General features: G+C 40.0%; 1 protein-coding gene across 1 annotated transcript; it reads left to right on the forward strand.

The window, feature by feature from the left end:
- Nucleotides 1-332: 332 nt before the first annotated feature.
- LOC104625046 (sushi domain-containing protein 4-like) lies at nt 333-11,899 on the forward strand (the record flags this gene model as incomplete). The annotated part of the gene is made up of 3 exons (XM_010292574.1): nt 333-571; nt 8,002-8,181; nt 11,711-11,899. Coding segments are annotated over 3 exons (608 nt in total), but the record flags the coding sequence as incomplete, so codon positions are not given.
- Between the last annotated feature and the right edge of the window lie 732 nt (nt 11,900-12,631).

Raw genomic sequence — 12,631 nt, forward strand, 5'->3', positions numbered from 1 at the left:
TAGTCCCCAAGAGTAATTACAGACATATTACCGTACGATCCCCACAGGTAGGTTGGGTCAAGTGCTTTATTTTTATACAGGTCAGCTACTGAGGAGTGTGGTTGACTTTGCTTCCTCAGTAGCTGCATGACAAGACGGGAGTATTTCTGTCACCTGAATATTTCTGCTATAGCTGGAGGCTGGTCCTCTCCTGAGTCTGGAGTACCTGGTACACAAGTAGGGCTGCTAGCGGTCATTAATGGATGATGTGAGGCCCCCAAGAAAATTAAATGTCAAACGGAAAAACCTAGAAAAAGCATGACTACGGCTGCATGAGGAGTAAATGAACACAGTTTGATTGTATCTTTGTCTGACATAGGGTTTGATGACCTACATGCTTGTGCTGATCCTGGAGCTCCTGAACATGGATACAAGACACCCAGTGCAGGTGTTTTCTTTGAAAGTGTGGTAGTCCGGTTTCATTGCCAAGAAGGATACAGGCTTAATGGTACTTCAAAAAAACTTTGTGTGAGACACTTTAATGGCTCCCTGAGCTGGAAACCAAGTGATAAACCTGTGTGCCTACAAGAAGGTAAGTCAGTTTTCATAAAGCACTTCACCAGCGTCTGTTCTTCTCACTTGTCCATGTACCATGTTCGTGTGTCTCAGCACAAAGCACAAAAGAGTGGCATCCATTTCACTGCATCTTATTTGATACATACTTTAGTTTCCCATCCATAATCCCCATTTGTCAGTTAAATTTACACCGTGAGAGGCGGTGTGTGTGCATGTGCGCATGTGTTGAAAGAGACATAAAGAAATCGGAAGGAAAAAAGATAATACGTTTCTCCTTTTACCTAGTTACAAATTGATGCAGAGAGAAAAAAACAACCTCCCGTATCAGTAAACTGTAATGATTTATTAAAGCTGTCCACTTAATACTCTTTCTGTAATATTTTACTGGGAAAATATAATGAATTTCCAATGCTACTGCTGCTGCTAATCAGGACTTTTAAAGAATTATATTTTATGACATGTGCATGATTCAAGTAGGGAAATCAAATATGCCTGGACTGCAGAAATTTAAAGTCGTTGAGATAATTCAGACTGTTATGGCATAAACAAATTTATTTTTATTGAATTGCATTTTTGAAATTGTATTTGGTTTTAAATAATTAGGGCGTTGAATTAGTTTCTTCTTCCAGGAGTTAGATAGAAGGAGGATTAATTTTTCTATTTCCAAAATGGAAATTTTGTCCAAAAGTACATTTAAGCAGCACAAGTGATTTATTTCACCAAGTATATTAAAGCTATAACTTGTTCTTTTTTTAATTTATTTTTGGTCAACAGAGCTATTAAAATCAACAGACATGAAAAGTGTTAGTTAAAAAGTGCATACATTTTAGTGTTGTGGCTTCTCCACTGAAGTCATTAGCCATTGCCTCGTTGCCTTCAAGAAGAATTCTATTTTAGGATTCTTCCATCTTTTAAAATCGGATAAATATATGGGCTTCATTCAAAAGCAGTTGAGACTTATGCACCTCATAAACACACCACACCATAGGATCCTGCATCACTCGGCACGTATGAAAACTGCAACAACTTGTTTATGCTGCTGGGTGGGTGGGTATGAGAATCCTGTGCCCCAACAGGGGTGCATGAAGGGATGTGCCACAACAGGAGCAAGCCAGGCCTGGAAGGACCATGCTCAGGAGATACGCACCCTTCAGTGGGGTGTCACACAGACTAAACAGTGGTCTGTGTCAAAGTGGTGCATGAGATACTGGAGAGAGTAGCCAGAGGCAGCTGGTATGTAGTCCATGGTCTTTCAGGTAGCTGCCCTGTTGGCAGGAGAGGTCTTGGTAAAATATGGACTCCTGGGCATGTGTGAGGCCACAGGCTACAGAGCCATGAGGGACACAGTCTTGAGCTGTCTTGGGGTACGCACGGAGATGACAGCTGATGTGTGGAACATAAAGACAATGGGGGCCAGTAACACCTGGTCATAATGATGGTGTGGGGCAGCTTCAAAGAAACAACCTGATGCCTTTAAAAATCATGTATGTATGAAGTTCATGCCCTCTCCTGCTACAGCCACTTTCCATAAATGCCCTTGTCTCTCATTTCATGGTTATGTAAGGAAGAATACATGTAGAGTGACAGCAGCGTATGTCTAAACTGGTTATTTGAACTACCAGTGAAAGCTATGATGCTTGGAAAATCTCTTTTCTTAACCACTGCAGGTAGCTTCTAGGAATTTTGATGTGCATCTTTGAAATAGTACCCGTATCATTCAGTGCAGTTGTTAAAACGAGTATCAACATGTTTTACTGAATATTCAAACCTCTTCCCAGGCCCCCCAGCCCAGTGGCAATCTGTGGAGGAGGTTTCTGATCACAATGCCATCAACAGCAAAACTGATGGCAGTTCGATCAACACTTGAGCTGGGTGTTTCTAAAAAAAAAGAAAGAATTGGAAGATGAGAATGTGATGGATGATGTGACAACAGTTGCTTAAGAGATAATCATTACTTTACAGCACAGAACACTTAAAAAGGATTGCAAGCCAACACTCTGATCAAGCAAAGCACTTAAGCTTGAGCATAACCATAATTATGTGATTAGTCTTGTTAAAAGTTCTGTGCTCAAAATTAGGCATATGCAAAAAAATGCTATTTATTATTTGGATTGAAGAGTAGGACCCTGATTTAGGATTTAGTGAAGCAAGTGCTTAAGTACTTTCCTGATTAACGGTATAATAATACCTCAGGTATTATTAAAACAATCCTAGGGTTTAGCAATAAGAAAAAAAATTAGATGATGGAATTAATTCTTCTTTCCAATGCACAATGCAACCACTGATTCAGAAGAAATACTAAGCAAAGGTTAAGTTGTGATCCATGAGACCTAAGCATTTGCTTAAGTGGTTTTTAGAGTGATCCTTTTGTGTACTGGGAGCAGAATCATGAGAGAGGAGCACGATAGGGAGGTGGGTAGTGTAGGAATGTGGCACATCTGGAGAGCAGTTAAGGAGGAATTCTAACAGGGTTTGTAATTCTCAGCTGTCTAATGACATACATAAAAGCCCTCATTACAGAAATTCTGTAATGATATATAAAAAGAAATTTGAAATTTGTATCAACTACCAGAGAAGTAAGAAGTTAATGTTTTACTATTCATCATTAGCTATCACAAGGCAAAATGAACTTTATATTGCATTTACTCATTTAAGGCAGGGGCTGATTGCCATGTTTGCTATCTTATGCTATACATGCCTCTCATCCTAGTATATGTAAATGTCAGATATTGCCAGCTGAGCTTGAACAGTAAAAACACTCAATACTGCAGTTCATTTTAAGTTAATCTCAGAAGTTTGGATTCAACTACGGATGTTTACATATAATTTTATGTCTCTATGTTATGTACATTTAATTGTCATGTGTTTACTGAAGCAACGTCTAACCAGAAACGAATGCTATTTACCAAAGGAAGCAAAGAAACACATTTCAGATTGTAATTGATTTTAAAACTAATACATTCACCTGGAGCTCTCCATCCAATCAATTTGATTTTATAGGTCAGTCATTTCTTGTTAAGAGGCAGGAGATTTTAAGTGTTAGTATGAGAATGAAGTTGTGTGACTAGGTGCCCAGTAAATGCCCTGTCAAAAATCTGTGTGCTTAGAGTTATGTTCTCATGTTGATCTACAGCATGTTGTGAATGTAGCTTCCATCAATTTTAATACGGTTATGCACATAAATACCCAAGCTCTAAGGTAGGAATTTTGTATTTACTGTTTAAGAGCAATATGTCATGTTGTTCACACTTCAATCTAATCTTCTCCCACTGTGATAATGTTGCTGCTGAGACTGTTGCCCTACTTGGAACAAACGCTACCTCTGTCCTATGAGATTCAATCTAAATTTGCAGTGTATGTGGGGATGGCAACCAAGCGAAGAGCTGTATCCTTCTCTCCCAGTGCTTCTGCAGGCAGATGCCTTCAAGATGTCCTCAGTGCCTCATTCTCCCAGTGACAGGGATGATAAACCTGCAGTAAAAGTAGTGGACTAGTACGTAGTTTGGCTACAGTTTTCCTGTATAACGTATAGCACTCCTTTTTCTTTGCCTTTGTCCATGGATCTGTGAGATGACTGAAATATTTTTATTTCTCCATGTCTAATCTGTCTTGCCCACTGTTTGTCAATCCTTAAGCCTGGTTCCAAGCGCTATCTGATGTTTGTAACCTGCGCTTAGCATGATGGCCACAGATCTTAGGCGAAGTCTCTGTGCACTGTTGTAATACAAGCAGAGACAATCTTTATACAACCTCAGAAATTTAATATACACTGAAATACTGTGTTTACCATCCACAGAACTATCCTACTAACACAGTACTATGGATTTAACGCTAGTGAAAAACAAGAGACAATATCAATCTTAAATGTTTACTTTTAAGAGCACAGGGTCCAGATGAGCTGTCCCTGCATTCAACCTGTTCTTCATGATGTTCCTTTCACCCTTTCACCCTGTTCCTTTCCATTCCAGTCTGTCAGTGAGGCTAGATGTAGTCAAGGCTAATTCAGAGACTGCTCCACAGTGAGATACGTAGGAGCACTGGACCTCTGCATTTGAGTTTACATAGACTAGTAAATAAATAAAATAGTGCCAGAGCATGGGCTAGCGCACTGTTCTTCAATTGCACGTACCGTTACAGCGTTAGAAAGGTCCCTGACATGGATTTGGCCAATGTCAAGTAGTAGTCCCCAAGCAATGCCTACAAGTACCTTCTGGATTAGCATGGACCAGGGCCAATTTTTGGAGGCTAAGAGTTCATCTGCAGTAGACCCAAGCCATGCCAAGCCAGCTGGTACCCATGGATGGTGTGGCTATCTCTACAGTGTCCAGGTCATGCCTTCCTTCTGAGCTGCCTTTATGGTCCAGGTGTTCTTGGGAGCAGGGAGGGTGGTCCTCCTTCTCCATGAGCTGGAAGAAACAGTTCCATCTGTTGGAGTTGGAACTCCAGAGAGATGATGCATGGTTTGCACATAATCTAAAGCACTGTAACTATAGTGTTTAACAAATTTTACTCTTCAGCCCAATCTTCCTGTGATGGAGGACACACTTGGTTTGCTAAAGCCAAGAAATCCTGATGTACAAAGCTGCATCTTCATGAAAGTTAGGTCAAGATGAACCTTTGTACCTCACAGGCTGTCAGGCCTGCCAACTCCACCCCACCTCTTTGTGCCTCTGCAAGATAAGAAATCTGTTCCTAACTAGGGTGTTCTTTTGGCTGACCCATTTTAATATTCACACAGTACATATAAGCAGATCATGTAAAACTGCCAGAAAGGAGTGTAAGTCATAGCCATTGCTGTTCGATGCTGGTTAAAGACCCTGTATTCCCTTAAATGGTTTAGCAGCTTCCACGGATTTGCTAAGAAGTACTTAGAATAAAGCAGTTTATTTTCTAGGACAGGATATTTTAAAATCCAGTCACTTATTCTCAGCTTATCCAAGCAGAATTTGTGCCCACTAATCCAGTTGTTTGTGGAGAGGCGGTTACTGCAATTTATGCCTAAGTGCTAAACAATACAAATTCAGCCAGTGGGAAAGCATTTGCTCGCAAGGCATCAGGAAAAAGAGCTGTAATACTGTGGTCCATTGGTCTTGCATTCAGCCGGCGCTTATAATAGGCCTGTTATCAAAGTCAGCCAGGACGTCGCAGGCAAAGGATGGTACAGTGAGCAACTTATCACTGTTCCCTGCCAACACCTAGCCGATTGAAATGATTCGATCTATAGCTGTTACTTGGAATAATGGGGATGAAGTCACTGTAATAGATCACTCTTACAGAATCAATTTCCCCCACTTTGAAAGTGAAATCTCATATTTTCCTGCAGTGTATGTATATACACACCTCTTTTATTTGTATAGCAACAGAAAGCTGTTATGCCAAAAGCGTGAGATATTCATCTTCTGGCATCCATCTCTGACCTCCTCCTGCGTGGCCGCAGAGCAGGATCCCCATCTATCTCATCCTGTCCTCGGGGGTGCCCAGGGCAGCCTCTTCGTAACGGCATTCAAGGCTTAGCGTCAGGCATTTCTTACGGGACATCCTCTGCTGTCTCCCCTGCGGATTATCTTGCCTGAGAGAGAGAGAGAAAATTGTTCAGTCTTTGAAGGTGATGTCTGCATCCTCAGGCCAGTGCATTTTATAACCTTCTGTTAGGGTACACATCCTGCCAGACTTGGGCATTTATAAATGAATAAATTCTAATAAAACTTCTTGCCGCGGGTTCTCAGACTGCCTGACAGACTGCCAGCCTTTCCTGTTACAGGCAGCAGGAGGTACCTGCAGCAGCAGCCGAGGAGCTAAAAGTAACAAGAGAAATGGGGGAATTTTTGACTAATAATAGGTCCAGGCCCCATATTAGAAGTTAGTGAAGTACAAGGTGTTTTAGAAAACATCCCTATAATGGGAGGGTACAAAGAAAAATATGATTTAACTGGGAAAGCAAGACTCTTCCACTTCATATTAGTAAAATTTAGTGATGGAGTCTCAGAAAAATAGATACCCTAGTTTGCCTAAATACATAAATACGTTATGAAATACGTTTGCTCTTAGTAGTTTGCGTGTGCTATGCGAAATGACAGTTTATCTTGCTTCTAGTTGCCCTTTTAAGCAAACAAGCAAGCTTGTTGCTATCTACTTTGTGCATGCTCACAATTAATTGCTAAATACAAATTTAGAGTTGCCTTTTCCTCTTTAGTGAGAATTACCCATGAAAATGGCAGAAACTTTCTTTTTTATGTAAGTCTCAAGGGACTTCTGAAACTTCTTTTTTTTAATAAATATTGCATTCTTAAATGATGATAATTGTCTTTTGTGGTAGAAGTGTTGGGAAAAAAAGAACAGCATAAAAAAGGCTTATAATACTTTTACTGTCTTGCTTTTATTTGAAATACATTGTGGGTTTTGATGCCTGGAAACTTTTATCACCATCTCTGTCATGGATTGCCTGCTGGCAGATAAACAGATAATTTTGATTATGTTTTCCCAATATTTAATTTTTTCCTCTCTTCTGTTTAATCTCACTTTGCATTTATGAGGATGAACTTTGAGTCACCTGGGCTATTCCCTCATATCCTCATGGTTTGTCTCTTAATTATTCAATACTGACAGAGGGTTTTTTAACCCGCCTCACCCTTTCCTTGCACTTTCCACAACATCTTTCATTTTTTAGTCTTCTGGGTTTTATTTTATATTTTGGTGTCTTTGGCACTAGTATATACACTGAGATATAAGACTGTCCAATACATGTATCCCAGACAGGTAATGGAGCCCATGCCTGTATATCACTAAAGGTTTGCAGTCATTTCCCACGTTGAGAGTCTTCTACAAGCACTCTGAGATGCTGCTCAGGGCCTTAAAAATCATGCCCTCTAAAGGCACATGAATTGAGGCACATAAAAATATCTGATTTAAAACAGACTCAATGAGATTAAGGTAAAAACATTCTCATAATGAACTCTGTGGAATGGAGCTGGGTAAACCCTTGTAAATGTACCTGATTTTCATCTGTGTCTCTGCTAAAACGGCAGTTTTTCTGTGTTCCTCATGCCATATCTGTATTTTATCTTTTCTTTTGTCCTGTCCTTAGTGCTGTCAAAAAGTCTGCCTTCGCTTGGGACTTCGGTATAGTCAGACTGGGCAGTGTAATTTGTACACATGATGAATGGAAGGACAGAATTAAAAACAGTCTTCCTAAACACTCTCAATTTTGTTTGTTTAAAAAGGTCTGGGGGAATGATCCATTATTGTAGCATGTCAGCTTCTACTACAGTGCAATAGACTTTGTAACCAATGCTTAACTAGGGAAAGGACATATTTACTGAAATGCATGTATTTTGCAAATGGTTTAAGCAGAGCACTTATATTAACTGATGACTTTTGCTTAAGAGCTTGATTATTGAATAGCTAGCCATGTTTTTTTAATTAAGTTACTATTTTTTTTTCGTGAAGTCACAGATTGCCTTGTTCCACATGTTGAAGATGCAGAGATTCATAACAAGACATACAGGACTGGCGATAAGTTAATAATCAGCTGTCATGAAGGATTCCAGATCCGTTACCCTGACTTAGACACCATGGTTTCAATATGTCAAGACGATGGAACATGGGATAATCTGCCCATTTGTCAAGGTTTAGTACACCAGCACATCCTGTTTTATAGCTCATGCACCTTGTGATAGTTTGCCAATATTTTTTTCTACAGTTGTAAGGATGTCAGTGATCTGATAAGCTCCACTCTAGAGTATTTGAATAGTGCTGCTGCTAAAGGTTTTTTTGATTTCTCCTCCCCGTTGTTCACTGCAGGAAAGAACATGCCACTTTCTGAACGTACCCATGCTTAAAATGCTACTATAAATATTGCTTTTTTTTTGCTAGTCTCAAATCTGACACGGATACATTGCATTCTAAAAAAAATCAGGATTAAATCAGCCAGAAGTTCAGCAAAAGATCTGATGGGCAACTGACATCTTTGCACCAATTAATTTCTGAAAAGATGTAAGCTTCTAACTGCAGTTTACCTTTCTTTGCTTTATGCAGCAGTCAGGGATAGAGAGAAGCTGGAACCTGTTCTTCTACTGGAGTTTCCAGCAGGGTTATTGATCATGTTCACAGTCCATTAAACCCATAGGTGTTGACTGAAAATTCAGGGTATGCACAGGAACAATTTTGGCCAGAAAAGCCATTAACCATAGAACTAGTGGTATGAGTAGCATGGGATCCCAGCTTCGCTTAGACTGCAAGAAATGGCTGGAGGAAAGCCAGCTTTAGTGAATGGAAATTCAATAACCCTGGGCTGCTATTACCTTGACGTTTCTAACACACACGTGTTAGCACCATTGACTTGGTTTTAACCAATTCACATCTTGGTAACAAGCTTTATCAGCTGAACAGCATTGAGAGATTTTAACTGTCTGTGCTAAGGAGAAGACCAGTTAGTATTAACTTTCCTCAGACCCATCTGTGGTCTCCTAAAGCTGACAGGTCTTTGTACGCACTTACACTGTCACATCAATTTGCAGAATCGGGGCAGGCAGGCAGAGGAGCTGGGACACTTTTCAGGACTGACGGTGGCAGGGTGAGACATAAAAGTCAGCGCTTGGCCTTTCTGCTGTGAAGTGATGAGATTAATGGGTGCCAGAGTCCAAAGTTACAGCAGCTTAGTTTGTATGGGTCTCCAGGGCCAGGACCCTCAGTTTCGGGCACATCAAACTCTGTCTCAAGGTCTTGTTGTAGACTCTGGTGCAAGCATGTAGAAATTTAGGCACATTACAGGGCTAGCTCAGTGTATCTGAAGAGGGCCATCAGAAAAGGGGAGTTTTCACAAACCCATAAAAAAGTGGGTGCTAGTTTCGGGATGTCTTATCAGCAATGGCATGGGTTGTGGCAGCATGAAGTATACAGCCCATTTTTGGGAGTGAGTGCACCTCACATCTAATTAAGGTGGATTAAGACTCTTGCAGTTAGGTGAGATGACTACTCAGAAGATTAATTTATAGGTACAGTATTGACAAAGATCCAGGTGGAAATTTTGTGAGAGTCAGTATGAACTGGGTAAGCAAAAGTCCCCCAAGTACCCCTCAGCTTGTTACTTTCTTCTGTTGCTGTATGTATACAATGAAACACAATCAGTTGCTGCTACTCAATATTCAATATTAGCTGCTTTTAAAAATAAAAGCAGTGCTAATAAAATTTATGAAATCAATTGCACAAGAGCAAAGTGCTGCAACTACCAGACAGGTAGAGAATGGGCAATTCAGATTCAAGTATCTATCTATCTGCCATATTTTGCCAAATTCTATAAGCCTGTTCTAAAATTGACTCCAGAATTTTCTTTTTGCTATGTCAAGCACTAGTAATCTCAAAGGCACTTGTCTATTTGCACTAGGTAGGCTGTCAATTACATTTCCATGGCCCACCCTTTGATTACAACAGGCAGGGGAGTCTCATGACACTAACATGCCTTTTTTCTGGCAGAGCAGTGGGAAAGGATTGTAAAGCGTATAAGAATCCAGCTTCAAACTACTTTTGCCATGAGATAATAATGATAATTACTGATCTGGAATTATGTGAATTACTTAGCAAAAAAAAGTCAAAATGAAGTTTTCAACCAGCTTGAGGTGTTTGGAGACCTAGGGCTTTTCACAAACACTTGGCGCTCATACAAATTCAAGCAAATCTCTGTCCTGCTCCCAATGAGAATTAAAATTCTGAGCCAGCAGGACAAAATTTTCCCTGCTACAGTTCAGACGAGAGTAAGCTTGGTCTTGCTCGAGCAGTCTGCTCGCTCTCTCTGTCCCACTGGAGGCTGCTTATATCATCCTGCTCAGTGGGCTGCTCGGTTTGCAGGCACCGGTGTGTTATGTGTGAGGCATACTTGATCAGGGGTACGAGCAGTAGCCTGTAGATAGGATGCTCAAGCTTTATTTGAGCAGGGAGATAACCAGCTAGTAAAACAGCTATCAAAAGCAGTGCTCTGGTAGTACAGTGTGCTGTAAAAAGCTTTCAAGCTTTTTCTGTTGTTTTCTTTTGCTTTCGTCCCTCAAAAGGCCATTGTAAGGAAATAACTACTTGAAGCGCTGGTGAGACTTCTTTTAGATGCCAGTATCTTACAAGAAGTTCTCAGACTGATTTTAGTTTCCCCTGCAGGCTTAAAATCATGAGAGTCCCATGAACATCCTTCACAAATTCTTAGTAGTGGCAAGAGACCTATTTATGGATTGCCATAATGCAGCTCCTATTAGTCTCATAACTTTAGAATATTATTTTTCATTCCCTGATTACTAATTATCTTTCCGCCACATTACTGCAAATTAAAAAATCAACAGTATTAAGTATTACCCAGAGGGTCATTTCTAAGGCCATGAGGAATTTTTTTTTTCTCCAGTACAAACTCTCATGTAAACACCAGCTCAAGACAGACTCTGAATGTGTGTGAATGACATGTTATAAAGTCATGTCATCTATTAAATTCACTGCTCTTTCTTGCACCAAATATGGCTGGTGACCATTTAGCTGTCACAGCTCAGTGCCATCCATGGTACAAATCCCTCAGAAGTAATTCCAGAAGTAGAACGTAGTCTCTGACTATATTTACAATTTCTGGTGGTAACAAGTACCTTTACTTTTTGATAACCTAATTTGAGACCTCATTCAGTGTTTATCCTGGGACTGCTCATGGGAAGTCACGTCTCTTCAGACTTTCTCAAACTGGAATTTCAAAATCATTAATTCTGTCTGCGAATCTTTTACAGTTGTGTGCACTTTGTCACAGGAGCAGTTTTAATATTAAAGATGGTTTACATGCCTGTCAATTTTAAGAGGAGGAATAAAACTCATGGTTTATATAAATGTCAATCTTTATTTAGTAAAGATTCTACCTCAAAAAGAAATTGCCATCTGCTTAGCCAGTGAATGTTTGTGAAACAAACCTTTCCTGGATTTGCTGAGAGTGAATCCCATGCTAGCAAAGCATGTGGGCTAGTTTGAAACAGGATAATGAGGCATATGTATCTGAGGGAGATCATGCAGGCATGCCATTCATAGTAGAGAAGATGAAAACTATCACACTCCTCAATTTAGGAATTATAACCAAGATGTGTAAAGATGACTGAGGTAAGCACCTTATAATAAAAGATACTTCCCTCTTCTTAATTTGCAGGTTGCCTGAGGCCATTCGTTCTTCCTCATAGTTACATTAACGTATCTGAGTTCGAGTCCTCCTTCCCCGTAGGAACAGTGGTGCATTATCAATGCTTTCCTGGATATAAACTAGAAGGGGCAGAGTTCCTTGAGTGCATGTATAACCTTATCTGGTCAGATAGCCCACCTAGGTGCCTTGATGTGGAAGGTAAATGTCTTACTGTTTGTTTATCTTTCAATTTTGCAAAATCAGCATGTTCTATATGATTTTAACTCAGGGCTATAACCGTGGTTGTGCTATATGTAATGTTTCCGCAGGCCATGCAGAGTGTATGTGGGTTTTGTTGCGTGCAACCTATTGTGGTTCACTGCACTGTTTGCTCGTGGCGTTCCCTAACTAATATTTGCTCTCTTGGTGTCCAAAGTGCAAGAGAGGAAGCTCTTAATGATAATTGCTTTGCCCTTAAACTGTAAATTCTTTGGAGCTTTTATAATGAAAATACTGGGGAAGTTAGGGAATTCACATTCATGTGCAGACAGTCTGAGTTTCTATAGGTACAGATAGGCTTCCATGATAAATGAAAAAATGCTCCATAGAAACTCTTAGTTTGGGCTGTACCTGCTGCAAACATTATTCAGTGCTACACAATGCTGCATGCTTTAATATTTGTCTCTCACAGAAGTTAACCTTAAAGATGGATTTGCAACCGAAGTGACTGAGCTAGTTTATTGATTAGGAACATAAAAACTATGGTCACTTGGTGTCAAACAGAGGTAAATCTTACCAAGCCAAAAGGAATAACCTGTAACTATAGCTGCAGTGCTGGAATGGAGGATCTTGTAGTGCCTTGATATTTGCATCTCATATATTTAAAACAAAGATACCAAATGGATTGCTCCATACACTGTCAAAACCTTGTGAACTACCTTCCTCCATCTT

The sequence above is a fragment of the Phaethon lepturus genome, unplaced genomic scaffold (assembly GCF_000687285.1).
Source record: "Phaethon lepturus isolate BGI_N335 unplaced genomic scaffold, ASM68728v1 scaffold7718, whole genome shotgun sequence".
NCBI classification, from domain to species: Eukaryota; Metazoa; Chordata; class Aves; order Phaethontiformes; family Phaethontidae; genus Phaethon; species Phaethon lepturus.